Genomic DNA, 24,365 nt, shown 5'->3' with positions numbered 1-24,365 from the left:
TATGTGAAGGGATACTTTTAAACTTACGTCCCAGTCGCAGCGTGGAAACTGATGCGAGCCTACACGTACCTGCTGCGGCAAGAAGCGCGGCAATGGCAATCGTAAGCCTCGCAGTCATGGGCCCTCTACGCACGAAGTGTTTTCGTCACAAAACGACGTCCGCAGCAAACTGAAACCTTGTCAAGGTGACTCATCGTAAGCGTACCGTAAACCACGAGTAATTTGCGTGCAATGAACCAGTGGTTTACGGTACGTTCGCATCTCCATAGGACCTCCGTGGACCCTTTGTTATCACAGGTACAGGCCTCGAACTGCAAGTTTCGGAACTCATTTTGCCATCCGATGGCTCGTACGCAGCGCCGATGTCCAAAAGGACGGCTTCGACTGTCAGGCGGCGGAGGCCATAAGGTAGCGCTGAGTCACTACAAAATCTTTATCCAATCGCAATATACTTGATGTAGCACAATCACTTCCTGATCTCAAATAAAATAGTAGCCGTTGTCAGAATTGACGGGTTAAATTTGACGGACACTCTCACTCTCACAGCAACTTTTACGGATTGGGTATTACATAGGGTTTTTAAAGAGTTATAATGTATCGAAAACAACTGATTCACTGCAACACGTAAAAAAATCGATCTATATATAAATTGCTGGTAAATTCTGAGTTTTACGGCGTAAAATACTAAACGTGCTCGCACAATTTCCGGATTCGAAGAAATTCTTATACTGGGAACTCCCGAAGCGTGAGGGGGGGGGGGGGGGGGGGGGGGGGGCAGTTAATTGCGTGCGCGTAACTCGCGTTGGCGCAACCTTCGCGCCACATCAGCCGAATGATGTCGACCCAGAGACGATAGATAACTCCTGTTGTCACAGCAATAACAACAAAAAGAAAAACTGTATCAGTGCCAGCAGCAACTCTTTCCCGCACTGGTGTTCCAGCCAAGTCGCAGACGACCTAATTATTTGACCCCCAGGGTTGTCCAAATCCGTCCAAAAGCGCTCACATTTTGTGAGGAGTTTGGTTTTTCAACCCTCGTGTACATTCCCACTTGGCAAGGATGCACAGGAGCGGATCCTCATAGCTCTGAGAGTGGATGCCGTCTGCCAGGGGATCACTGCGTCCTCGGCGGGTGATCAGGTCAGAGGCAAGGCAACTTGCATACCGGTAATACAGGTCGCGTGTTGTTTTTTCAGAATGATGGTGCTTCAGACGAGTGACGGTCTCCCGTTGTCCGGCTGCAATTGACGCGCTTACCAGTCTCTCCAATACAATCCCTTCGTGTACTAATAGCGCGACAGTTGCTATCGAACAGTCTCGTTCACGGAACAATCTTTTCGGCCCAAACGGAATGGGTACAGTCTCCGCCCCCGCTAACTCCGATTCGTATCAAGAGGGGAAGTTGGTGGCCTTGAGCGAGCAGCTCCGACCATTTGTCAATCAGGAGCTCCCGCGCCAGAGTCGCCTTCTTCTCGCCCCCCCCGTTAACCACAGAGTCAAGCATGGCTATCCGTTGCCAGTTCGAGAACAGCAACGAGATCGGCGTGTTCTCCAAGCTCACGAACTCGTACTGCCTCGTGTGCGTGGGCGGCTCGGAGAACTTCTACAGCACGTTCGAGTCGGAGCTGGCCGACCACATCCCCGTGGTGCACGCCAGCATCGCCGGCTGCCGCTTCGTGGGCCGCGTGGCCGTGGGCAACAAGCGCGGCCTGCTGCTGCCCAGCACCACGACGGACCAGGAGATGCAGCACATCCGCAACGCGCTGCCCGACTCGGTCGTGGTGCAGCGCGTGGAGGAGCGGCTCTCGGCGCTCGGCAACTGCATCGCCACCAACGACCACGTGGCGCTCGTGCACACGGACCTGGACCGCGAAACGGAGGAGATCGTGGCCGACACGCTCGGCGTCGAGGTCTTCCGCCAGACGGTGGCGGGCAACGCCCTCGTGGGCAGCTACAGCGCGCTGTCCAACCAGGGCTGCCTCGTGCACCCGCGCACCAGCGTCGAGGACCAGGAGGAGCTCAGCTCGCTGCTGCAGGTGCCCGTGGTGGCCGGCACCGTGAACCGCGGTAGCGACGTCATCGGCGCCGGCCTCGTGGTGAACGACTGGACGGCCTTCTGCGGCCTGGACACCACGTCCACCGAGATCTCGGTGGTCGAGAGCATCTTCAAGCTCCAGAACGCGCAGCCGGCGTCCATCGCGACGAGCATGCGCAGCGCCCTCATCGACTCCATGACCTAAGGCAGCGCACGTTAGGACGCAAGGGAGGACAGGGGAGCCAGCCGATTCGAGCCGATTCAAGCAGCAGACGCAGGGCCACGACGCACTTACAGGCGACAGGCTCGGACAAAAAGCTACGCGGTGCCTCGCACGCACGTTGTTGTGCTGCAGGCTTCGACAGCTCCGGTCCCCCGTGCTTTTGCTATTTAACCGCACGCCCCAATAGATGCTTTGCCAACAGGAACGCTTCGACTTTGGTTTGCATGAAGGTTACCATTATATTTCTTCTTCTGCTTGTTCAGGTCGGTGATGAGATTCCTTTGCCACTGACGAGGGCGGTCGCTGGAGTTGTGCGAGCTCGTCGAGGATCTCCTCCAGTTGGCGCTTGAACGAGGCAATCTCCGCGTTCTTGGCGGCTATGGCTGCTCGATGAGCACGTTCGCGGCTGAGCTGCTCTAGGTGGGTCGATGTCAGCGCTCTGTCGAGCACCACCTTGAGTTCGGCCTCGCGTAGCTTGTGCTTCTGCTCCAGCGTCGCCACCTTGAGTTCAAGGGACCGGTACTGCACCATGGACGGCGTGCGAGGAAGTTCCAGTTCACGTCGTAAAGACAACACCTCTTCTTCAAGCTCGGGAACTCGTCGCGCTTGAGCTTCGAGTGCTCGATTGTGTCGTTCGGCTTCAAGTGCCAGTGTCTGAAAGCTTTGCATTTCTCGTTGAGTGCCAGCTAGCTGGGCCTCCAGTAATGTGTTCTTCTCGGACTGCTCAGCGATCTGCTTTTCAAGCCTGCCGATCTTCTCAGTCGAAGCTGTTCGCTCGGTGCTGAGTGATTCGCGAGCTAGATCCAGATCCTGACGCAGCTGTGATAGTTCGGCTTCGGTTTGCTTGGACACAATGGGCTCGATCACTGGGGAGGTTTCAGTCGCGGTTGAAGTGGTCTCAGAGTTGAGTACTCGAGCTAAGCCAAGAGTTTTAACAGTAGTCAACGTTTGTGCCAGTCGGGCCCGAGCACTCTCGCTGTCTTCCAACTGCCCCTTCAAGTCAGCGATACGCTCTTCGAGCTCCTGTTGCTTATCCTGTTGCATTGGCTTGGACTGTATGCCGTTCGTTGTTGGAGAGTCCTCAGAACGTGAATATGCTAGTTGACTCTCAGCCTCCAGTTGCTCCACCCTTGCTTTCTCCTGTTTCAGCTCCAGCTCTTGTTCGCGTATCTGTCGCTGCAAGTTCGCAATCACTAAAGATGAATCTGCATACGTCAGACCGTCTTGTACCTGCTGATTGCTGCTCAGTCCAGAATACTGTTGCTTTCGTAACGAGCGATACTTGGCCTCCCACTTGCGCTCCAGCTCCTTGATCTTGTCGGTGTAAAATCGACGAACTTTCGCAAGCTCTGCATCCGAAGTTCCTGCTGAGTCCTTTGGCGTAGGTCTGTGTGATAGCGGTACCTTACTCAGCTGCTTTAGTTGCTTTTCTTGCTCCTTGATCTTACGCCGATACTGCAACAACAGCTTTTCTTGCTGCTGGCGAAAACTTGCCAGCTTCGTCTCACTGGCTTCGTGAGCTTGCTCTAGCTCACGTGACAACGCGGCTAACTTGTCTTCATAGTCATGTTCTAAGGCACGCGTCTTGGATTCTTCATCTGCACGGCGAGAAGCCAAAATGAGGTTTGCCAAGCTGTCAGGGTGTCGTCGACGCATAGCCTCTTCCAATTCAACGAGGCGGCTTTCAAGTTCCTGAATGCGTCGAATATCGTTCGGTGATCGACGATGCGAGCGTGCAGGAGATGGCCCGCCAGCTTTTGGGTTCGGCCGTTCTTCTTTGGACGGTGTTCCTGCTGCAGGTTCGGAGGATTGAGCTGTAACCTGGCGACGTAGCCGTCGTAGTTCGTCATCTTGGTCATCGAGAAGCCTTTGGTTCTCCACGTACCAGTCAAGCTTCTTTTGCAATGCACTCAGCGCATGTGCGTGCTCTTTCTTCGACAGGTCTAACGCGTTCTGGAGCTCGCGAGCGTGCTTCGCCTCCTGTGCCACTTGGGTCAGGTCTACGCCTTCATAGCGACACTCTAGCTCGACCTTGGCCTTCTTGACTCGGTCTAACTCCAACGTAACCTCGTTAAGCTTCTGCTGGTACGATAACCGGACAGCTGCAAGCTCTTCTTGTAACGCTAGAGCGTGGGCTTCAGCCTCTAATCGTGCTTCTACTGCTACGCGGTACTGAGCCTTACTTGTAATGTCACCACCAGCACCGATTGTGGCAGCCTCACCTGCTTGGTCTTGAAGCTTTTTAATTTGCCGACGCAGCTCTTCATTTGCTTCATGCACGTCATACTGGACATCCTGACGGACCTGCTTCAGCTGCTGCATCAAACGCTCATTTTCCTTTTGAAATGCCGCGATCAAGTTGTCCTGGGTTTTTATCTCTTTCTGGAGCTTGCTGTAGGCAGCTTGAGAAATACTCGATGTTGCATCTCCTGCTGTACCAAGTTCCATGGCGACATTTATGTCAGTGCCTCCGTTTGTATCGATCGATTTTGACGCTGACACTGGCGGATCATTAGTTGCAGTTGCTTGAATATGTTCCTTCAGCTGAAGTATCTGACGCTGAGCCTGTTGAAGACGGAGCACTAGCCCATTCTCTCTTGCTATACTGGCACGTTGAGCTGCTACCCGGTTTTCTTGTCGCAGTATCTGCGAGCTACGCACGAACTCGTCAATCTCACGTTGTGTATCCTCGTCTTCATTCAGGAGACCAGCATCAAATGAAATTGACATGGGTTCGATGAATGGTGGAGCAGGGCGTGGCGCCGTATCCTGATGAGTAGCTAGAATTCTCGTGGTAACTGGATGTACAGCTTCAGTTGCTGGCGAATTCGCCGCAGCTATAGTTGGTGTCCCAACGAAACGAAGTGAGGCAACATGGTTCTCAATCTCTCTGAATCGATCGGCAGCTGTAGTAGGAGCCGAGCGATTTTCTCGTGCTTGCGGTGTCGGGACGGAAACTGGAGTCGCGACAATGCCTGTTTTGGTTTTAGCATCACCAGCGGGGGCATCTAGAGTAAAATGGTTTAAATCTTCATCGTCTTCATCCTCGTCGGGAGGTGGGGGAGGTGGCGGGCTCTGCACGAGGAGTTTTGATAACGTATAAGTAATGACAAATTTATGATCAAACGACTCACCTGTAACGTACCAACGGTGGTGACTCTGCCGGCGGTGACAACTGTATCGCGGCCGGTGCAGTTGTAGATATCTCTGGTGCCGAAATAATCGTTGACGAACCAGGCACTTGAGTAGTTGGTTGGCGCGCATCATCCTTGTCGAGTTTCTCGTCATTGTCGTCGTTCAGTGTGTAAAAATCGCCATATTTTGCGAGTAGAGCATCCAATTTCGACTCTTTGTTCGCAGTGGGACCACTGACAGTTTGAACAGGAAGCTCTTGGCTTTCTGCAATCGCTTGTAAAGACTCCGGAGGTATATTGCCTGTAGCTTCATTCGCAACTCCCGTATCAGCCTCAAACGCATCGTCCTCATAATCAGCGCTGTAGTCAACTGTCGCGGTGCTTTGAGTCACTTCATGGGTCTGTTTATCAAAACATTTAGAATTGATGATGGAACAGTGTTAATATTTTCGTACAACCCGTGTGGGTAACCCCCAAATTTGCATACCGTCAATTCCGCTGGAGGTAGCTCGCCCTGCCTTGATCCTTCTGTTTCCTATGAAAGAGATGAAACGAAAAAGTGAGTCAACTGAGCCACAGATGAGCTATGAGCGCGTAAATACCTCGAACTCTTCATCGCCATAGCCAAATGTATCGCTAGTTTCCAGTGGCTGTGGTGCACCTGCATTAATCGAACTCCCAGACAAGTAAGCATCTCCCTGCTGGTCAGTGGAGTGCACTTCATCTCGACTATCACTTGTTTCATTTACAGGAGCGGGTAAAGGATCGGCCAGCAGCAGTTCCTATAGCATTGTCGATCGACAATGGTAAGATACACTGCTCGTGTTGTAGTTGCTGCGAATTACCCACCTTCATTTTGTCGAACTGACTAACGAATGATTCTTCAGATTTTTCGCCGAAATCCGTATTCACATTGTCTTGAGTCGGCGAATACGGGGGCGGGTCTGTGTCATTAACTGCAGAGTGATCCAGCTCAAACTCGTCATCTCCGTATTCATCTTTCTCTGTGGTACTGTCTTCATCTTGCTCGGACTTCGAGAACGTCATCTGTTGCTGTTCATAGCGGGATGGTGTGGCTACAATACAGAATCCATTCAATACCTTTCGGGCCTGAAAACAAACCCCATTCAAAGTCAAGTTGAGTAACTTACCAAGTTCGTTGTTGAGTGCCTCCCTATTGACTGCAAAGTTTTCACTGTCAAGACTAGACTGCTCACAGGAAGAGACAAGTCGGTTAACAGTGTATCAACCTCCGTGCTGGTACATGTATCATAATGCGTCGCGACTTACTATAGAGAGTCTTTTTCGATTTAAACTCGGTTTTGGTGGAATATGGACCTGGATCAACGATAAAGTAAGTTGGCGAGTGAGTTGAATGGGAAATAATACCCCCCTTCCCTCCCCCAGAGGCTCGTTCCATACCTCGAAATCAGCTGATCCAACCCCCAATGAATCGGAAGAGCTCGAATGCTCTGCCTCACTACCAATCGAATACTCGTCATAGTAACTCGGAGGCACTTCTTCCGACTCCGTCAGCTGTGTTTTCGAAGACTTCTTGCCACTTTTCTTCTTGTCGGAGCTTTTGCTCTTACTTTTGCTCTTGCTCTTGCTCTTGAGACTCTTCGTCAACTTCGACGACGCCAGCAGCGCAGCAGCCACCGCCGTCACTGCAGAAGCTGATGACGGCGTATACCCCCGACTTGGCTTCGATCTGCGCGCCGCCGGCTCGGGAGAGAGCGAGTCTTCATCTTCCTGCAGGAACCTGCCCCAATTCAATCAAACGCGAATAAAGCAGCCCCTACTGCACATCAGAGCGCGCTTCAAGCGTGACCATACCCCCAAGGATCTGGTGAACACAGTGGTGGTATTTAATTCTCCCACCGACACCCGGAAGGCCTCCGTTCACGCACCGTTCGAACTCGCTGTCAGAGTCGGAATCCGCCATGACCGTGCTCTTCAAGTTTGAAAAATAATTTTGGTGGAAAGAAAAAATACAAAGCGCCTCACTAAGTACGATTCAGGTGAACCGGCGAATGGCGGCACCACAATATCGCAGGAAGCAGAAGCTCGCACCAGCAGGAGCGAGTCGTTGACGAAGGAGAGCAGGAGACGCCATGGGGGAGGACAAGCTCAGCTGTACGTGGTTCAGTGCGAAACGCATTGTCTTGGCTGTCGAATGAGCCGCTGGTCGGCGTCTGGGGCTTCCCCCAGGCTTGGCAATGGCGGGCGATATGACACGTGTGCTGGACGGCAGATCCTCTGCCGTTGAATTGCGTCTTCTAACGTGATAATTGCTGTTGCTGTATTGCAATATTTTGGTGGAGCAGCTGAGGACAAGGGAGCTGCGGAGACGCCCATCCAGAACATGTACAGCTTCTGGTACATCAAGCGCAGCACCGGCAACAAGGCTGTGAGCGTAAGTCCACCCTGTCGCCATTTTCGTGGTGGTGGTGAATTGAAGCGCTAAAAATTATGCGGATTTCTTATTGATATTGTTGTGTTTATTTTTTTTTTGTTTTTCAGGAGAGCTACGAGAAAAGCATCAAGGGGCTCGGCGACTTCAAGACGGTGAGGGGTTGTCTTGGGGGAGTGTTTGTGCCCTAGTTGAGGGCTAATTTTTTTTTCTTTTCTTGATTACTTGGGGTATTAGGTGCAGGACTTTTGGAAGATTTACAACCACTTGGTGCGACCGAACGACCTGCCGAACACCATGGACTACCACCTCTTCAAGACGGGTATCAAGCCAATGTGGGAGGACCCGGCCAACCGACGAGGCGGCAAGTGGATGGTGCGTCTGCGCAAGGGCATCGCCTCGCGCTACTGGGAAGATCTGGTAAGGATAGTGCTTGCTTGGATGTATTTTGTTGTTGTGCAAGCTTCCTTGACGTTTTATCATTTTTTGTTGATGTTGTAGGTGCTGGCTATCATTGGCGAACAGTTCGATGTGGGCAACGAGATCTGTGGCGCAGTTATCTCGATCCGGTACAACGAAGATATCATCTCGTTATGGAACCGCAACGCGGACAACAACGAAGCGTGCTACCGCATTCGGTAAGGAACCAGTAACATGGGAGACTTTGTGGAAGTTTGGAAGATAACTGACGGTGCTGAAATTTACTGTTCATGGCTTGATGATCAGTGACACTATGCGGAAAGTTCTTAACCTGCCGCAGTTTGTGGCGCTGGAATACAAGCGTCACGACACGTCGCTGAGCGACAACTCCAGCTTCCGCAACACGACGCTCTGGCGCTCGGAAAAGAACGATGGCAACAACCGCGAGAACTCTTCCGGCGGCGAGCGCTCATCCACGGGCTCTCGCTTTTCCCGCGACAAGTCCTCTAGCCACCAGCGACAGGCGTGGGGCCGTGAGAATAAACGTTCGTTCTACAAGTCCGAGAGCAACGAGGGCGGCCACCACCGCAACAGCAGGTCCAATGATGACAAGGGTGAGGGCGATCACTAGGTCGACTGCAGGCTGGAAGGAGGTACCGCAGTACTGGCAATAGTAGCAGTGCTGGGGCTGTTGATCAGGTAGGTACTCACATGAGTTAAGGCGGTCATCGTGGAGCAAGGAGTAGCGTGATTCCAGGAGCAGACAAATAGCTAACCGCTCAAAGAGCGATAAGTCAACTTCTGTGTGCAAGTATGACCCGAATACGACTCGAAGATGAAGACTTGCAGCGGCCACCTAAAAATACGAGCCGGCAGGAGGCCAGTCTTGCTGCCGGATCATTCTTGTCGCTTCCTTCGCCCTCCCTTCTGGCAGATTCCTTGCCGTCGGTTGTGACTGGACCATGGAGCAGCAATCGCAGAAGATCCGCAACAAGGGCGTTGCGATCTCAGCTCTAATCCGCGATGGTAATCACTTCGTGTGTGGTGCACGTTTGGTTTCGAATCCTGACATCAATGTCTGACGTTCGCAGAACAAGAACGCTATCGGATGCACGACCCTCATCTCATTGCTGCGCTGGATGAAACCTACCAGTACATCACCACGAAAGTCGATCCTGTCCTGACGAAGGTGCTGGAAGAGGTGTTGCTCTACCAGCCCGATCAGACTGCCGACTTTCTCGCGAATGCAGTGCGTGGCACTCTCAACCTCAAGAAATACAACTACGTGGTACGCACAGTTGAGGCAGTAAAGATTCAGGTTGGCACTCACTGTCGTATTTTGCGGTTTGGATGCAGGAGTTAAAACGACAAACCTACTTCGACCGGAAAGTCCGCCACCTCATGGTGCTAGCAACTAACACCGCCGTCCGCGAGCGTCCTACTGACGTGCAAGAGTTTCTAGCGGAACTCTTCGAAGCCCGATCTAAATTCTATTGAGTAGTTCTGGATATGGCGTACGAATTGAGCTTTTCAGACGCGAATTGGTTTTGCACCGACTTTGGTACAATCGCACTTTTGAGTTCACCTTTCCTTTTTTTATTGTTCACAGAAGACGGATGGCAATATATTCTTGTTTTATCAGGGTTTTTGAGTCCGAGCTAACCACGGGCTTGTGTCTTGAGCAGCTAAAGAAGCATTGATGCGGTCCGACTTGCGCCAGTTTGACATGTTGCAGAGCAAGCCTAGTGAGACTCTCATTGAGAAGGTAATTCTACATGGGACAAGGTCCTCGAACTTGTGCCGCGTTGTCGTGATGCAACGCAGCAGATAGGTCGGACAACTCGTCCCCGTTAGGGACAACTCGTCCCACACGTATGCAGTCATCCGCTCATTTTGCATTCAGCTTCCAAGTACGATGGATAAGAGTCAGCGGCGTGCGCTGCGCTTTCAGTGGCAAGCGCAACACAATGGCAAAACCCCGAAGGATATGCTGACCAAGTGGCTGGGGACAAACTACGGTCCTTGCAGAAGTTGCGGAAAACTTTCGCCTGGGCCTGCTGGCGGCAGGCTTTCACGGGTGCACTATCGACGAAATTCTGGCGCAGATCACAAGACTGATCAGGCAAGTGTGTGCTGCCCACCACGCAGTAACGAGTGGTTCCTGAACATTTTGTTCTCCTTGTTTTTTACAGGAATGATCCAATACTGCAATGGTTGAAGCCTGGGCGCAATGGTCAAAGCCGAATGGAAATTCTTGTGAACTGGCTCGGTGAACACTACGTTGCCTATTCCCGTGCGAAGCAAATGAAGACAAAATACATGATGCTAGCGGCGGTTGCCACTCAGGCGCCTGGCTTCTGGGTTGTAAACCACGCGACGTGCGGCTGCAGATCAAGCACCTGGAAGATCACTTGTCGTCACCATACCTCTGTAAATTTAAAGGACCACTTTCCGCGATCTTTATGCCCGGACTACGAAGAACGGGGACCTGGACAACGAAGCCGGCACGCAAAAATCTATCTGCCAAAAGCAGCACCGCATGCAAGCAGCCGAAGTCGCGAGCAACCCGCAGAAAGAAATCTACCACACAAGTCCATGGCGTGCAAGGTGCGCCAACGTGTGGTGCTCCCGAAAATGCGAGCACTGTCGAGCCTCCGATCAAGACCGAGCCAGGATTTCCAGATGGATCTGTGCATGCCCCATTTGTCGTGTACGACGCCGCCGATGATGCTCATTTGATGCCATCCACTGACCCGCCTATTGACGAGATATACCGCCTTGAAGCGCTTTTCGATGCAAGACTCAAGTTTAGCGGCAAGAAAACGTTGACCCAGGCTGAAATCGACCTGTATTTCCCCAAACCGAGGAAGTGAATGGCGTGGTGGCGGCAGCCAAGCTGTAGTTTCAATATTTTTGCTTTATTCCTGCGAAACTAAATGAGAACTCGAGTGTTGCATTTTGCGGTTTTGGCTTCGACTCACTCGAAAAATCTTCTGGAGGCGCCCCTTGACCCCATAGTTGTCGCTTGCGAGATGGCCCAAGCTAAGCATGCCCTTGTCGTCGGCGCTTCGTCCGGTATCGGACGTGCCGTGGCCCGTGAGGTCGCCCCCCTAGTGACCAAGTTGACACTAGCGTCACGCTCATGCCCACCGGACCTGATCTCTTCCATGAAAGAAAGAAACCCGAACGCCGAAGTGACTCACATCAAACTGGACGTCTCGAGCCTGCACGACGTGCGCAAGTTTACAGACATGCACAAGGAGACATCGTTCGACTGGATCATCATGTCCCCGGGCATCCTGTCGTTAAAAGGGCGGACTGAAACATCTGAGGGGCTTGACGAAAAGATGGCACTCCATTACTATGGGAGGTGAGATCAGCAGACTTGTCTTGCCACTCTGAGTGGAGAGCCTTTCCTCATGATCTTATGATACACGTTTAACAGGTTCATGATCATCTACGACCTGCTCGCAACGCTCAATCGTCCAGGCGTGCGCGTGCTCAATATCTTGGCGCCAACAACTGGCGGGCAGCCCGATGTGAACGACCTGGATCTCAAGAAAACGTTCTCCGTCAAGCGTTGCGCTGATTTCACGACCACGTATTCGTACGTGACGAAAAGTGTTTGATATTCTGCTCAACCCCATGCTCGATCTCTTACGTTGTTGGTGTAGGGACCTCATGGCGCAAGCCTTTTCGGAGAAGGCACCACAAGCCAGCTTCATGCACGCGTCTCCCGGCGCAGTCGCAACTTCGATCGCCGACAACTTACCCTGGTACGCACGTCTTCCTGCAAAGGCCCTGGGTGCAGTGATCGCACGATCGCCGGAGGACTGCGCGAGGTTCATGGTGATGGCGCTAACCAATGACGAGTTCAGCGCGGGTTGGCACCTGGTCAACAGGAACGCAGAGCCCCTGCAGCCGACCAAGTTCCAAACCGACGAGATGAAGGAGATCGTGTGGAAGCACTCGGTGGATACCATCAATGCTGTGCTGGAGCAGGTAGACCATAGCAACATGTAAGACAGCAGTCGTCGCCTCGGACTCTCTTCCCGTGCGACTTTAGCTGTAGTGTATTGCTCTATCAATCCGATGAAGGAGCTTGTAAGCTTCTTCTACCGGCTACTTTGCTCGCTCTAACCGGAATCCATCGTTACACTTGTCTTCCGGTTCGTAGCGTACACGTTTGCTGTTCGTGGGTCACAGCAAACTCAGCTTCAGTCATGTTTCACGCTTGTTAATGGGACCGTTGGAAGAGCCCGCGCAACGAAGCGTTAGCAATGCCTCCAGGCACCACAGCTGGGACCAGCAGTGAACTCCGTGCACTTTTCTCCCCTCCAAGACTCGTGGCAATAAGCGCATCACTTCTGCTTCTTCACCAGTCAAAGCGAGCGGCTCGTCCTGGTGCTATGAGGTCTACTTCGTGCTTGCTACCGGCACTACTCGCGCTCGCGGCTGCAAGCCACGTCGCTACCGGGTCGCCGAGCTTCAGCGGGTCCTATAATCCTGTGCACGGGATCAATATCGCGACCGTCGTCTCCGCCTCCGATGCTCACGAACAAGACAACGCAACCTCGTCTTCCGTTGGTGGAGACCACGAGGAGCCCATCGATTTGGTCTTGGTAGCCAACATGTCCGTATCAAGTTCGTGGGCCGACGGTGTCGCTGGCTACGCCAACGCTGCGGAGAGCAGAGTGCTGTACCAGGCTGCGAGCTGGTCCCTTCTCGACGAAGGAACACAGAGCGGCAAGTTTGAGTCGTACTGGGCGAGGTTCCAGTCCGTGAACCCCACGATCAAGTCGTCTGTGCGGTTATCGGTGTGCGCTATGGTAGCGGAGTGGAATTCGTCGTGGTCGGACACAAAATCGGCGTTGGTTGCGGTCAACCTAGAGGATCGAATGGCGACCAAGTGCGGGGAAAACGATACGATCGCGGTGGCATTTACGTCGTCCGTGTCAAAGACCGCGGCTAGTTATCTGAAGGGGGAAATCGCGGTGAATGACGTCGTGGCTGCGCTGAAGATGCACGATGTGGACAGCTCGATGGTTCCGAATGCCACAGACCGCATGTTCGTTCGTCTAGCTAATGGTCTTTGCCCCCGAGATGAGTCCGCCAACGGATTAAACTCTTTGGCTGTGGCTGGAATCCCAGTGGCAAGCCTTTTCAGGGGAACCGTGTGCAAACCTAGTGGAGGATTCGGGCCGTCTCAGATCACGAGTGAAGGCAGTGCCAGCAGCAACGAATCCGATTGGAAAGACGATCTCAAGTTCATCATCCCAGTTGGTGTGTTCATCTTCTTGCTGGGGTGTGCGGGATTGATTTACCTCTATCGACAGCAGAAGAAACTCTCCGCACAGCAGACCCCCAAGGAGGTGGAGAAAGATGAAGCGTCCAGCCTTCCATACGTGCTGACAATGCACTCAGTAGTGTAACGAGAATGCTTGTAGCGATGGTATGAATGCATAGTAGCAGTAAAGTAAAGATACAGTTGAATTCAAGACGGGGCTAGGATCAGAAAGTGTCAAGTCTAACAAGAAATATTCGTGCGAGTTGAGCCACGACATCTCGAATGCTGTCCAGACTGCAACTCACAGGCTTTGTCATCATCGCTAAGAAGGTGCCAAGAGCATTGGCTCATGGCGCTTGCAAACAATAGGTAGGGCCTTACACGTGTTCGAAGGACAAATTTCGAGTCGCAATCGCAAGCTTGTTGTCAAACCATTTGAACGGTCCGCGGTAGCGTATCCACGACGGCATCTGTCGCCATAAGCGGCTGTGCCTGAGCCGAGCCGGAGCCCCCAAAGCTCTTCTTGTCTATCCCAGAGCTCCTTGCCTGAAGATCTGCTCATTTCGCTTTTACTTCTTTGTGCAGGATAGCCGCTCGAGAAACCAGTTCGTCAAAACCGACTACCTGGACAGGGTATGACGGCGAATTCGGCATGGGTTTTACTACTGCTGACGCTTGCCCACAGGGGCCGCTACGCTCCCGCAGAGGCAAGCCTCAATGAGTCCGACGGTGCAACAGCCACTATCAACATCGCGACTGTCATCTCCAGCGGGTCTAGCCTTCGCGAACAAGAAAGTTCCTCTTCGTCGTCGGATCAAAATGAAGAACTTAATGATTTTGTGCTGCTGGGTAATACGTCAACCGCAGGAGAATGGCTTGACGCTACTGTCGGCTATGCCGCCACTGCAGACAGCAGGATCCTCTATGAAACTGCTAGTTGGTTCGTGATCGAAGACGGAGCTGAGCACGAGAAATTTTCGACCTTCTGGGCAAGATTTCATGGTGTGAACTCAACGATATTGTCGTCGCAGTCGATATGCGCCATGGTGGTGGAGTGGGATGCCAGCTCTTGGGCTGACAGCGATGCTGTTCTAGCTGCCGTCGAGATCGAGAATCGATTACAAGGCAACTGCGGAGAGAACGACACCATCGCTCTGGCGTTCACATCAGCTATCACGAATACCGTTGATGCCTATCTTGAGGGCGAGGTTGCAGTGAACGATGCCGTGGCGCCGATCCCACTCAAAGACGTGGACAACGCTAGCCTGTCTGAAGCGTTGAAATCCTCGTCGAAATATGATCGCATTTTCGTTCGGCTTGCAGGCGACGTATGCATGAGAGATACGTCCACGGCAACAACACCACAGTCGTCGCTTGGCGACACAGAGATCTTGGTGTTGAGCCTCTTCACTGGAGATGCTTGCGCCGGGTTCTCATCAAGCAGTGGCTCGACGCTCATGCCACCTCAAGTTCCAGCCGAAATGGGTGATACCCGCGACTGGCAGCAGGACCTGACCTATATCGTCCCAGTCGGCGTCTTCGTCTTTCTGCTAGGGTGTGTCGGTTTGGTTTACACGCTACGGCGGCAAAAGAACTCCCCTGCGAAGCCGAGCACTCCTCCTCTGGACGACGTGAAAAGCATCATTACTAGCTTCCGTGCCCACGATTCTTGTAGTCGTCTGGCGCAATAAACCCTGTACATTCCACGACACTTGAGCGGTGGGCCTCCCCTCGTTTCAATAGTATCGTACGTGTATAGCACGCATAGTGCACTTGTTCATTTTTGCTGACCGCTGCATCTGATCCGAAGTGCTGCTCACAGTTTGCTGTTCGAACGTCGTGTGCAATGTCCAGCTGGCTCTAGGCGAAGAGACACTTCTCTCCACATAATGCAAGCGCGACCTCGGCTCATTTCTGCTCGGTCGCTGGAGCTCACGTTGAGGTAGGCAGGCAATACCTCCCACGCTCAGGTACCCGGAGCCTGCTCGTCTCACTCCAGAACGTCCGAGCCGAAGATGAAGACACTATCAGGCTTGCTGCTGCTTGCGCTGGCAACTATGAGCTGCTATGCAGACTCGTCAGCAAGCTGCAGCGGCCCCAGCAACGGGCCGCCCGGGGCTATCAGCATTGGCACCGTCGTCTCCATCTCCGACGGCCAAGACCAAGAAGACAACGCGACCTCGTCTTTCGTGGGTAAAGGAGACCTCTCCTCCGAGCACGACGAACCTATCGATTTCGTGCTGGTGGCGAACATGTCCATCTCGAGCTCTTGGATTGATGGCGTCGCTGGCTATGCCACCGCCGCAGAGAGCACAGTCCTATACCAGGCTGCGAGCTGGTCGCTGCTCGAAGAAGGAACACAGAGCGGCAAGTTTGAATCGTACTGGGCGAGATTTCAAGCTGTGAATCGTACGCTTAATTCGTCGGTGCGATTGTCGGTGTGCGCTATGGTGGCGGAGTGGAATTCGTCGTGGCCGGACTCGAAATCGGCGCTGTCTGCGGTCGACATGGAGGACCGGATGGCAGCCAAGTGCGGGGAAAATGACACGTTCGCTGTGGCATTTACGTCGTCTGTGTCGAAAACTGCGGCTAGCTATTTGAAGGGGGAAATCGCAGTGAATGGTGTTGTGGCGGCGCTGAAGATGCACGATGAATCCAGCTCGATGGTCCCCGAAGCCGCGGACCGCACGTTCATTCTACTGGCTGATGGTCTTTGCCCTCGAGATGAATCTACAAGAACTTTTTCGTCTCTGAACGCTACTGGAGCACCTATGATAAGTCTCATGAGGGGAGAAGCATGTTCGCCTGGCCCTGGGTCGCAATTCGGGCCGCCTCGTATCTCGCGCCAGGGCAACGCCTATGAGTCTGATTGGAAGCACAACCTTCGGTTTATCATCCCCGTTGTTGTCTGCGTCCTCTTGCTTGTGTGTGCTGGATTTGTCTACGTTCGCCGGCAGAAGAAGGATCAATCCTCTCCTAGAAGCGAAGCGCCGAAAGAGGAAACACCCGAGGAGGAAAAGGGGGAGAAGGAGGAAACAAGCAGCCAACCGTATGTACTCACGACGCAGCCAGTAGTTAATGGTCATCTGTAAAACAAAAGTAGCTCTATGACACCATTCACAGCACCGCCCTTAGCTTTTGAGTTTCGTTCAAAACATTACTGGCGTGAAACCCTCTATGGATCGCATGCGCAGCATTCACGCGGCCACAGCAGCAGCTTAGTGCTTGTTCTCCAGAAGATAGAGCAGGAAGGACGCGCTCGAGAGTCGCACGGCGCAGTTGACGCGGTCGAGATCGTGACCGCCCTCCACAAGCCCCCAGTTGTTGATCTGGAACTCCTCCTCCAAACGGCAAATGTCCATAGCCTCCTTCGCTGTGACGTGGCGCTTGAAGATCGCCAGCGCAGTGATCAGAGACTGCAAGCACACGCAATAGTAAAACGCATCAGCTACCACGTTGCTCACTATCCATCAATGCCGCAATGCAGCCCTACCTTGCACTCCTTGGTCAGTGCGCGCATGGCCGTCAGCTCGAAGTGGTTCAACTGAAAACAACAATCAACAATAACCACCTGATCAGCAACCCATAGGTGTCACCACCCAGTTAACCACTCTGTAGTGACACACCTTCTCCAGGTACGCGCGCACGTTGTCGACGAGCTGCTGGTCGTGCGCGAGGCTGTCGATGCTGCCGTGGCTGACGTCCACTTCGCCCTCGAATGTGTCGCTGAACCACTTGCGCAGCGGCTTCCACTTCTTGTGCTGCAGCGCCACCAGCTTGTCCTGCTGGTCGGCCGTCACCTGGTAGCACACCGTGTCCGTGTGCAGGTAGTGCATCATCTCGTCCACCGTCTCCTTGCTGCTGGACGTGAACACGAGGTCCAGCGCCGTGGACGCCAGCGTCATGATGGGCATGGTGGCCGGGCGGATGTCGTGGCTCTGCGCGTCCCACTCGTGGGCCACGGCGTACGCCATGGCACGTGTGGGCAGCCGCACGGGCTGCTGCCGCGGCGTCTTGACCGTCTTGCCGTCCAGCGTCACGGCGAAGAGCTGGCCGGCGCCGTCCTCCGCCTCCACGTCCTTGACGCCCACGTCCTTGTAGAAGCGCAGCACGCCCGTGATCTTGGGGCCGGCGATGCCGCCGGCGCCCACTTTGGCCGAGAAGCCGCGCTGCGACGCGGCGGCGAGCGCCCGGAGCTGCGGCCTGGAGCTGCTCAGCATGATGGAGATCGGAAAAGTGTGGATGGAAGTTCACGACCTGCGGAACGGAATGAGGTATGACGAGAAAGAGGTACTTGGTGTGAAGCTTGGTGTGCGGCTGATATGATAGGACACACTTTGCTTTTTTCGGGTTAGATAGGAGAGAGCAGCCATGTCGGCGAACCCGCAGCACGTGGTGGACACCGAGGACGCGGCGGAGCTCAACCTGGGGGACGACTTCCGCAACGAGACGTGTCTGTCCAACGCCGAGGTGGCTGTCATCCTGGAGAAGCAGAAGTCCGACTACGAGACGCAGGAGAAGCAGCTCACCAAGTGCGTCCAACGCCACTTGTGTCATTGTCCTCCGATTCGTCTTTGCTCGATTGTAACGTAGTAACCAACGCCTCCCACTCCGTGCTTCTGCGTTGTTGCTTATTGCAGTGTGTTCCAGAAGACGTACTCGTACGTGCAGCGCTTCAGCGGCACCAAGGACCCCGTGGCCAACCAAGCTTCGGTCACAGAGCTCCGCGAGTACGTGGATCGATGGGGTTTGACTGTAGTATAGCTGCGCATTTGGTCTAACCGTTGCGGTGTGTTGGTGTTGTGGTGTAGGGCGCTGATGTCGCTCGCGTTCCAGCGTGAGGAGGACGGGGAGACGGTGGAGTACCGTCTGGAAGAGTTCGAGATCGCGTGTCTGTCGAACCTGAACCCGGAAGAGGTGGAAGAGGCCGTGGCGCTGATCCCCAGTCTGCACAAGCGCTTTGCCGAGGACGAGATCGAAGAGATCCTGGGCATTGTATCTCGTACGGCCGCGCGCATGTTCGGCTAAAGCTGCTCAGCGTCATTCTAACGCTATGCAACCTGATAACGTTAATTGACATGATTTCGAACGTAACGGTATTAGTTCACACGTCACACATTATGTTACGAACAAGCGTAATTTATCCGCTCACACGTCACATACACCGTAATTTAACGTTATATGCATCAATATTGCTGGCGCTGGCATGTCCGATCGCGCGTACGTGCCGCGGCGTAAACGCCGGCGAGCGGAGCCCCCAGCTCCATCCGCTGGTACACAGGACCAAGAGAGTATTCCTCCATCTTCAGTAGAAGACTCGGCAACCCAAGAAGCGTCATGGGCGCGTCAAGAGCGAGGAATCGAAGTCGAGGGAGAAGGCCCAATTCCGCCCCCAATCCACAGTTTTTCGGAGCTCTCGCTGTCTCCAGCCATAATATCGGTGCTACACTCGCGTGGGGTGACAACGCCTTCAGCTGTTCAGGCTCAGACAATCCCTTGCATCTTGCAAGGTCGTGATGTGATCGCTCTGGCGCCTACTGGCAGCGGAAAGACTTTGTGCTACATCCTCCCGCTTCTAGGACTACTGCAACGGCAACATGGCTCTGTCTTTGCGCCGTGTCCTCAAATGCCAATGGTGCCGGTGTCGCCATGTGCGTTGGTGGTCGTTCCGACGCGGGAGCTCGTGGATCAGGTTGTCCACGATCTGTCCGCCTTCTTCCCAAGCTCGTCCAGCCCACATGTCGTTGGAATCTGTGGTGGTGTGGCAGTGGATGAGCAAGTCGCTCACCTAAAGCAAAACAGCAATGCGATCGTGGCAGTCGTGGCGACACCAGGTCGGCTACTGCATCTTGTGCAGCGGCATCGAGAGGCGCTGTATCTCGGCCAGATTTTACTCCTAGTTGTCGATGAAGTGGACCGAGTACTGGAAGCTCCCGAGATGGAAACCCAATTGCGCGAGATTCTGCAGCTCGCGAATACAGCAGGCAGACAGACATTGCTGCTTTCGGCAACTTTACCTGTTTTTTTGCCCCGGTTAGCGAGGTCGGCGGTGCTACGTCCTGTAACTATTCGAGTGGACGAAGCTAACATGCCAAGCCAAGCTCCCTCCTCATGGCCGTCATCTTCCATTCAAGCTATCAACAGCGCACCAATGGCCAAGCTGGCACTTTCTACATCTTCGAGCGTGGTTCATGATGTGCAGTTCATGCGCCCCGCGGAAAAACTCTCTCGGCTGCTTCATGTGTTGCGAGCTACCAAGCAGCCACCAGTGCTTGTGTTTTGCAACTCGCGCTCTAGCGTCGAGCGCATGGCTCGTCTACTACGGAGTGAGCAATTTCACGTGGCACCACTTCATGGTGGTCAGTCGCAAGGTTATCGTACTCAGGCGTTGCGCGCATTCCGAGCAGGTTACGTCGACGTTTTAGTCGCCACAGATCTGGCCTCGAGAGGGCTTGATTTACCAGACATTGAGCACGTTGTGATATTTGACATGCCTCTCACTATTGAAGATTATGTGCACCGTTGTGGTCGTACAGGAAGACATCCTGGAGGAGACACGGGTGGTGGTGTAGTATCAGGGAAAGCCACGTCGTTTCTAACACGCGAGTGTGTCATAGCTATGGAACTGAGGCAAGTGCTGCTTGCAATAAAGCAACCACTCCCGCGTGAGTTGGAAGCACCGAGAAATTTTCAGCAGCTACAGCATGATAGCCGCCAACTTTCACCATTGGACCAGTAGTTCATTTTCGCAAGCTAGACCTCCCAGTTGAGTTGAAGACACAACTGTCTTGGGACGGTGCCAATTAACTGGCGGATCCCATTAGGAAGGAGGTGAACACTGGTTCAACACGAGAAATTGACAAAATGGCGTTTTCTTCTCGCCCTGTGATGGACTCGAAAGACGCAGCAGCGCTGAATCTGGGTGATGACTTCGAAGATGATGTTTGCCTATCCAACGCTGAGGTGGCTATCATTCTGGAGAAGCAGAAAGCCAACTACTTGGAGCAGAAGAAAACGTTTACCAGGTTTGTTCACACGAGCAAATTTCACGAATCGCGACAACGTGTAACTGGTTTTGTCCTCGCATGCATCGCAGTGCGTTCAAAAAGACCGAGTCCTACGTCCTCCGATTTACAGGGACAAGCGACCCTGTAGTCAACCAGGCGTCTGTAATCGAGCTCCGCGAGTGTGTATCTGTGCATCGATAGTCTGGGGCTTTGATACGTGACTTATCGATATGCTTGCGTGTCATTGATTGTAGAGCTTTGCAGTCTATTTGGTTTGAGCATGACGAGGAAGTCCATCGACTCGAGGAGTTTGAGATCGCGTGTCTGTCGAATCTAAACCCGGAAGGAGTGGAAGAGGCCGTGACTTTGATTCCGAGCCTTCCGAAGCACTTCACCGACAACGAGATCGAGGAGATTCTGAGCCTGATATCTCGCATGACGGCCAAAATGCTCCATTAAGCATATCAGCGAAATATGCACACCACAACCGTATCGTAACATGAGTTCAACAACTATTTCAAGTTTACTTAGCTCATAACCGCGCTTTTTGCATACCCGCAGCCTACATTTCATACTCACGGAAGCTCTTCACGAGCTTCATGACCTGGTCGCCAGCAAAACGACCGAGCGCGCCACGCGCCACAGCTATCTCCGAAAAGCGGGTGACTCCGTCCGTCAGTGGGCCAGGTGACGAAGTGTTGGCATTCGTCGGGTTATCAGCATTCTTGAAGTGCTGCAACCTCTTGTACGCAACTCCAGCACGCGCAATCGCGAATGGCACCGGCTCGAATGTATGGTCTCCATACTTGACAGGCGTGGTGTGGTCACCCGTGACAACGATAGTCACGTCATTACCTTCGTCACCACACTTAGCGTGAATTCCCTCCAGCAGTACGGAGATCATCTCGTCCGCGCGTTCGATAAAGTGGACCTTCTTGGCCACATCACGGTCATGGCCGGCATCATCAACTGCTTTGACGTGTACAAAACCAAAGTCGAAGTCGCCACCACCAAGCATATTTAGTGCAGTCTCGGCCTTCGAGCGCAAGTTGGTATGGTAGTCTCCAGTAGCACCAGGAGCAGTAGCGATCTCGAAACCCAGAGACATACCCAGACCAGCGATAATGCACGTCGGGGCGATCATGAACGGGGTAAGTCCATGCATTTCCGTGAATGTCGGAACGTCAATACGTTCGCCAGGTCCACGCAGCAGCACCACATTTGCCGGCGGCTTGTTCTCTGCCTCACGCGCCTTGTTGATTGGATGCTCCGACAGGCGTTCGTGGATGGCATAAGACACTGCGTTCAACACCTTGCTCGAGTAAGCAGCTTCAGGAGTGTCATTCAGCGGCTCCGACGTCACCAGAGGGAGACTTCATATCAATAGAGCAGCCCAAAAGATTAGAATCGAACCGCTTTACCTACTGAAAAAAGTCGTGTACGTACTGGTCCTTCAGCGGATCCGTGCCCGTCATTTTGTCGCAAAGTCCCGGGCCCTTGAAGACAATGCCGCAGCGGTGCTCCGTAGCGTACTTCGTCGCCACCACTATCCCGGGGAACTCCGGGAGCGTGAGCCCGTCCAAGTAGCTGCAGAGTTCAATGCCCCACGCGGGAAAGTTGCGGTCCACACGACGCCTCTCCACGATCAGCTGGCCGGCTTCGTTCTTCTCCACCGTGGCGAAATTGCACTTGAAGGCGACGTCGCCCTTGTTCATGGGCAGACCAGCACCCATCGCCTCAAAAGAGCCACGGCCGCGGTAGTGCCTGGCATTGAAACACCCAGAATGGTTAGCATAATTTACAGATCTGGCGCAGCTCCTCTAGTTCCACGTACACGATGGGGTTGTAGCCCAGGATGGACATATGCGCGGTGTCGCTGCCGCACGCGTAGCCAGGCTCCACGGGGTCCATGAGGCCCGTCAGCCCGCCATCTAGTCAATTGGAGGCGGTACAGACTGTTAAAAGGGAATCAGAAACGTTGGGAGGGGCCAGAGGGGCGAGCGTACGGGCGATGGCGTCCATGGCGGGCGTCTGCGCCGCCTCCAGCGGCGTCTGCTGGTCCAGCTCTAGCAGCGACACGTCCGCCAGCCCGTCGATGAGCACGAAGACCACCGATCTCTTCTTCATGGCCGCTGACGTACGACTTCCCCTGGTTTTATATTTCTGAGCGGAGCGTATCCAAAGTAAAATCGGAGTTAGTGTGGCAAACCAGTTTTTGGAGCCGCTTTTACGTTGGAAAGCCTATTTTCTAAATATATTTTCAGGTGGTCGCGACGCGTCCTCCTGCGTCCACCTCGCCAGATAATGTGGCGATCTTGCACCGAGCGATTGATGGTAGACGAAGGAATATGTAGACGAAATACCTGTGCTTCCCTTTTTGCTTGATCATGACACAACACCGAGCAAAACACGCCTGGACAGGACACGCACGACTCTAGACCACCTTGACACCCGACCGACGCTACGAAGCTCATCTGGCTGGGGTCGCAGCTTGCTTTAAAACCTTCCTCTCTGCCTTCCCTCTTGGACAAGTAGTTGTAGTACCCAGTCTTCTTTGTTTTTATTTGCGTTTGTATCTTTGTGCTTGAGTCTTCACCATCTTCACAACTTCTGCTCTTGCGCTTGCACCTGCAACTTCGGGTAGAGGGGCACGCAAACAATCGCATGCGAGTTGGGCAGCAGACAGGAGATCAACGCGAGATGTCGTGCAGTTTTCCATGAGGTTGTCCATGTCGCTCGCTTGGTCCGTCGGCGATACTTGTTTAGAGACAGGGGGTTGAGCGCAGCTAGCTATCCGCCGACCACCACTCCATGGTGCGACCAAGCCAGCCTAGTCCCGACGCGGGGAGCCGGAAGGCGAGCGGCGACCTTCATCTCGTCGAGGTGATGGCGAGTACGATCGGTCCTTGGAACGGCGCGGCGAAGGAGACGGCGACCGGGCAGCCGGCGAAGCCGATCGGCGAGGAGACGCAGAACGACGAGGCGACGCCGCAGCGCGCGGGGAGGCCGATCTGCGCGGGGACGGGGAACGCGCCGGAGATCCCGACCGACGCGGAGGCGAGCGGCCGCGGGAGTTCGAGCGCGAACGAGAACGCGATCGGCCCTTCACAGGAGAACGCGAGCGCGACGAGCGACGAGCGGGAGCCCGACGGTCACGAGAACGAGAGCGAGATCGTCCCCGCGGCGCCCGGCGGCGGGGCGACCTGGAGCGCGAGCGACGGCCTCCACCACGTCTCTCCGTCCTGTAGTAAATCACACCGCAATTCCTTTAGCAACACAGTCTCCTGCAAGAAAGAAAGAAAAGAAAACGTGAACAGTGGAGCCGCACTTCTCGCGCTCGCGCATCTGCTCCGTCGACTTGCGGCGCTCCTGGGCGAACACCACGCGGATGTCGCGGCCGTCGATGCGCACGCCGTCCAAGTTGCGGCGGGCGTCGTCGGCCTCGCGCTCGCTGCGGAACTCGACGAACGCAAAGCCCTTGGGCTCCCTGTCAACAACAAGCAGCGCCTCTCTGTCAGCTGCAACGGCCTAGTCCCAATGCTCCAGCGGGCCACGTACTTGGTGTAGTAGTCCTTGGGGATGTAGACGTCGCGCACCTCGCCGTAGCGCTCGAACTCCTTGCGGATGTCCTCGGGTCTGCAGATCCGGCACGTGGCAGAGGTTAGTCACTTTCTATAACAGCTCGTTGCGCCTCGAGCGGAGAGCAGCAAGGCGGAGCAGAGAGCAGCAGACAGACAAGATCACGCACCTCAGACGGCGGCTGATGTTGCGCACCAGCAGCGAGATTCCTCCGCGGTCGCCCATGCTCGTAGTGGTTGCTCTGCCTCTTGGCTCGGTCGTTTTCAG

At 54.1% G+C, this 24,365-nt stretch overlaps 14 protein-coding genes across 14 annotated transcripts; 9 read left to right on the top strand and 5 right to left on the bottom strand.

Annotated features, from left to right (window-relative positions):
- Positions 1 to 1,502: 1,502 nt before the first annotated feature.
- On the top strand, positions 1,503 to 2,240 carry IUM83_00943 (Eukaryotic translation initiation factor 6; the record flags this gene model as incomplete). Its single annotated transcript, XM_067924762.1, has 1 exon — positions 1,503 to 2,240. One exon carries the CDS (start codon positions 1,503 to 1,505, stop codon positions 2,238 to 2,240), a length of 738 nt encoding a protein of 245 aa, XP_067788419.1.
- Positions 2,241 to 2,495: 255 nt separating this feature from the next.
- On the bottom strand, positions 2,496 to 4,706 carry IUM83_00942 (uncharacterized protein; the record flags this gene model as incomplete). The annotated part of the gene is made up of 1 exon (XM_067924761.1): positions 2,496 to 4,706. One exon carries the CDS (start codon positions 4,704 to 4,706, stop codon positions 2,496 to 2,498), a length of 2,211 nt encoding a protein of 736 aa, XP_067788420.1.
- Positions 4,707 to 5,976: 1,270 nt separating this feature from the next.
- IUM83_00941 (uncharacterized protein) lies at positions 5,977 to 7,337 on the bottom strand (the record flags this gene model as incomplete). The annotated part of the gene is made up of 6 exons (XM_067924760.1): positions 5,977 to 6,174; positions 6,242 to 6,468; positions 6,544 to 6,601; positions 6,683 to 6,730; positions 6,815 to 7,154; positions 7,303 to 7,337. 6 exons carry the CDS (start codon positions 7,335 to 7,337, stop codon positions 5,977 to 5,979), a joined length of 906 nt encoding a protein of 301 aa, XP_067788421.1.
- A 169-nt stretch (positions 7,338 to 7,506) lies between these two features.
- IUM83_00940 (eukaryotic initiation factor 4e) lies at positions 7,507 to 8,856 on the top strand (the record flags this gene model as incomplete). The annotated part of the gene is made up of 6 exons (XM_067924759.1): positions 7,507 to 7,528; positions 7,720 to 7,808; positions 7,916 to 7,960; positions 8,043 to 8,225; positions 8,307 to 8,443; positions 8,532 to 8,856. The coding sequence occupies 6 exons, from the start codon at positions 7,507 to 7,509 to the stop codon at positions 8,854 to 8,856; spliced, it is 801 nt and encodes a 266-aa protein (XP_067788422.1).
- A 331-nt stretch (positions 8,857 to 9,187) lies between these two features.
- On the top strand, positions 9,188 to 9,722 carry IUM83_00939 (eukaryotic initiation factor 4e; the record flags this gene model as incomplete). Its single annotated transcript, XM_067924758.1, has 3 exons — positions 9,188 to 9,251; positions 9,317 to 9,513; positions 9,582 to 9,722. The coding sequence occupies 3 exons, from the start codon at positions 9,188 to 9,190 to the stop codon at positions 9,720 to 9,722; spliced, it is 402 nt and encodes a 133-aa protein (XP_067788941.1).
- A 1,535-nt stretch (positions 9,723 to 11,257) lies between these two features.
- On the top strand, positions 11,258 to 12,248 carry IUM83_00938 (putative oxidoreductase C19A8.06; the record flags this gene model as incomplete). Its single annotated transcript, XM_067924757.1, has 3 exons — positions 11,258 to 11,595; positions 11,671 to 11,832; positions 11,900 to 12,248. The coding sequence occupies 3 exons, from the start codon at positions 11,258 to 11,260 to the stop codon at positions 12,246 to 12,248; spliced, it is 849 nt and encodes a 282-aa protein (XP_067788940.1).
- Positions 12,249 to 12,856: 608 nt separating this feature from the next.
- IUM83_00937 (Protocadherin alpha 4 unspliced) lies at positions 12,857 to 13,657 on the top strand (the record flags this gene model as incomplete). The annotated part of the gene is made up of 1 exon (XM_067924756.1): positions 12,857 to 13,657. One exon carries the CDS (start codon positions 12,857 to 12,859, stop codon positions 13,655 to 13,657), a length of 801 nt encoding a protein of 266 aa, XP_067788462.1.
- An 898-nt stretch (positions 13,658 to 14,555) lies between these two features.
- Positions 14,556 to 15,203, top strand: IUM83_00936 (Protocadherin alpha 4 unspliced; the record flags this gene model as incomplete). The annotated part of the gene is made up of 1 exon (XM_067924755.1): positions 14,556 to 15,203. One exon carries the CDS (start codon positions 14,556 to 14,558, stop codon positions 15,201 to 15,203), a length of 648 nt encoding a protein of 215 aa, XP_067788946.1.
- Positions 15,204 to 15,527: 324 nt separating this feature from the next.
- Positions 15,528 to 16,604, top strand: IUM83_00935 (Protocadherin alpha 4 unspliced; the record flags this gene model as incomplete). Its single annotated transcript, XM_067924754.1, has 1 exon — positions 15,528 to 16,604. One exon carries the CDS (start codon positions 15,528 to 15,530, stop codon positions 16,602 to 16,604), a length of 1,077 nt encoding a protein of 358 aa, XP_067788519.1.
- A 126-nt stretch (positions 16,605 to 16,730) lies between these two features.
- IUM83_00934 (ATP synthase mitochondrial F1 complex assembly factor 2) lies at positions 16,731 to 17,732 on the bottom strand (the record flags this gene model as incomplete). Its single annotated transcript, XM_067924753.1, has 3 exons — positions 16,731 to 16,928; positions 17,006 to 17,056; positions 17,139 to 17,732. 3 exons carry the CDS (start codon positions 17,730 to 17,732, stop codon positions 16,731 to 16,733), a joined length of 843 nt encoding a protein of 280 aa, XP_067788947.1.
- A 151-nt stretch (positions 17,733 to 17,883) lies between these two features.
- IUM83_00933 (RNA polymerase II) lies at positions 17,884 to 18,540 on the top strand (the record flags this gene model as incomplete). Its single annotated transcript, XM_067924752.1, has 3 exons — positions 17,884 to 18,044; positions 18,153 to 18,242; positions 18,324 to 18,540. 3 exons carry the CDS (start codon positions 17,884 to 17,886, stop codon positions 18,538 to 18,540), a joined length of 468 nt encoding a protein of 155 aa, XP_067788943.1.
- A 1,836-nt stretch (positions 18,541 to 20,376) lies between these two features.
- On the top strand, positions 20,377 to 20,978 carry IUM83_00932 (RNA polymerase II; the record flags this gene model as incomplete). The annotated part of the gene is made up of 3 exons (XM_067924751.1): positions 20,377 to 20,537; positions 20,609 to 20,698; positions 20,774 to 20,978. The coding sequence occupies 3 exons, from the start codon at positions 20,377 to 20,379 to the stop codon at positions 20,976 to 20,978; spliced, it is 456 nt and encodes a 151-aa protein (XP_067788942.1).
- Positions 20,979 to 21,081: 103 nt separating this feature from the next.
- Positions 21,082 to 22,646, bottom strand: IUM83_00931 (putative 2,3-bisphosphoglycerate-independent phosphoglycerate mutase; the record flags this gene model as incomplete). The annotated part of the gene is made up of 4 exons (XM_067924750.1): positions 21,082 to 21,892; positions 21,966 to 22,283; positions 22,354 to 22,450; positions 22,526 to 22,646. 4 exons carry the CDS (start codon positions 22,644 to 22,646, stop codon positions 21,082 to 21,084), a joined length of 1,347 nt encoding a protein of 448 aa, XP_067788945.1.
- Positions 22,647 to 23,389: 743 nt separating this feature from the next.
- On the bottom strand, positions 23,390 to 24,323 carry IUM83_00930 (serine/arginine-rich SC35-like splicing factor SCL30; the record flags this gene model as incomplete). Its single annotated transcript, XM_067924749.1, has 5 exons — positions 23,390 to 23,622; positions 23,682 to 23,761; positions 23,848 to 24,006; positions 24,078 to 24,155; positions 24,268 to 24,323. The coding sequence occupies 5 exons, from the start codon at positions 24,321 to 24,323 to the stop codon at positions 23,390 to 23,392; spliced, it is 606 nt and encodes a 201-aa protein (XP_067788944.1).
- Positions 24,324 to 24,365: the final 42 nt, after the last annotated feature.

The sequence above is a fragment of the Phytophthora cinnamomi genome (genome assembly GCF_018691715.1).
Source record: "Phytophthora cinnamomi strain GKB4 chromosome Unknown Contig53, whole genome shotgun sequence".
Lineage (NCBI taxonomy): Eukaryota > Oomycota > Peronosporomycetes > Peronosporales > Peronosporaceae > Phytophthora > Phytophthora cinnamomi.
This window is presented reverse-complemented; position numbering and strand designations above follow the sequence as displayed.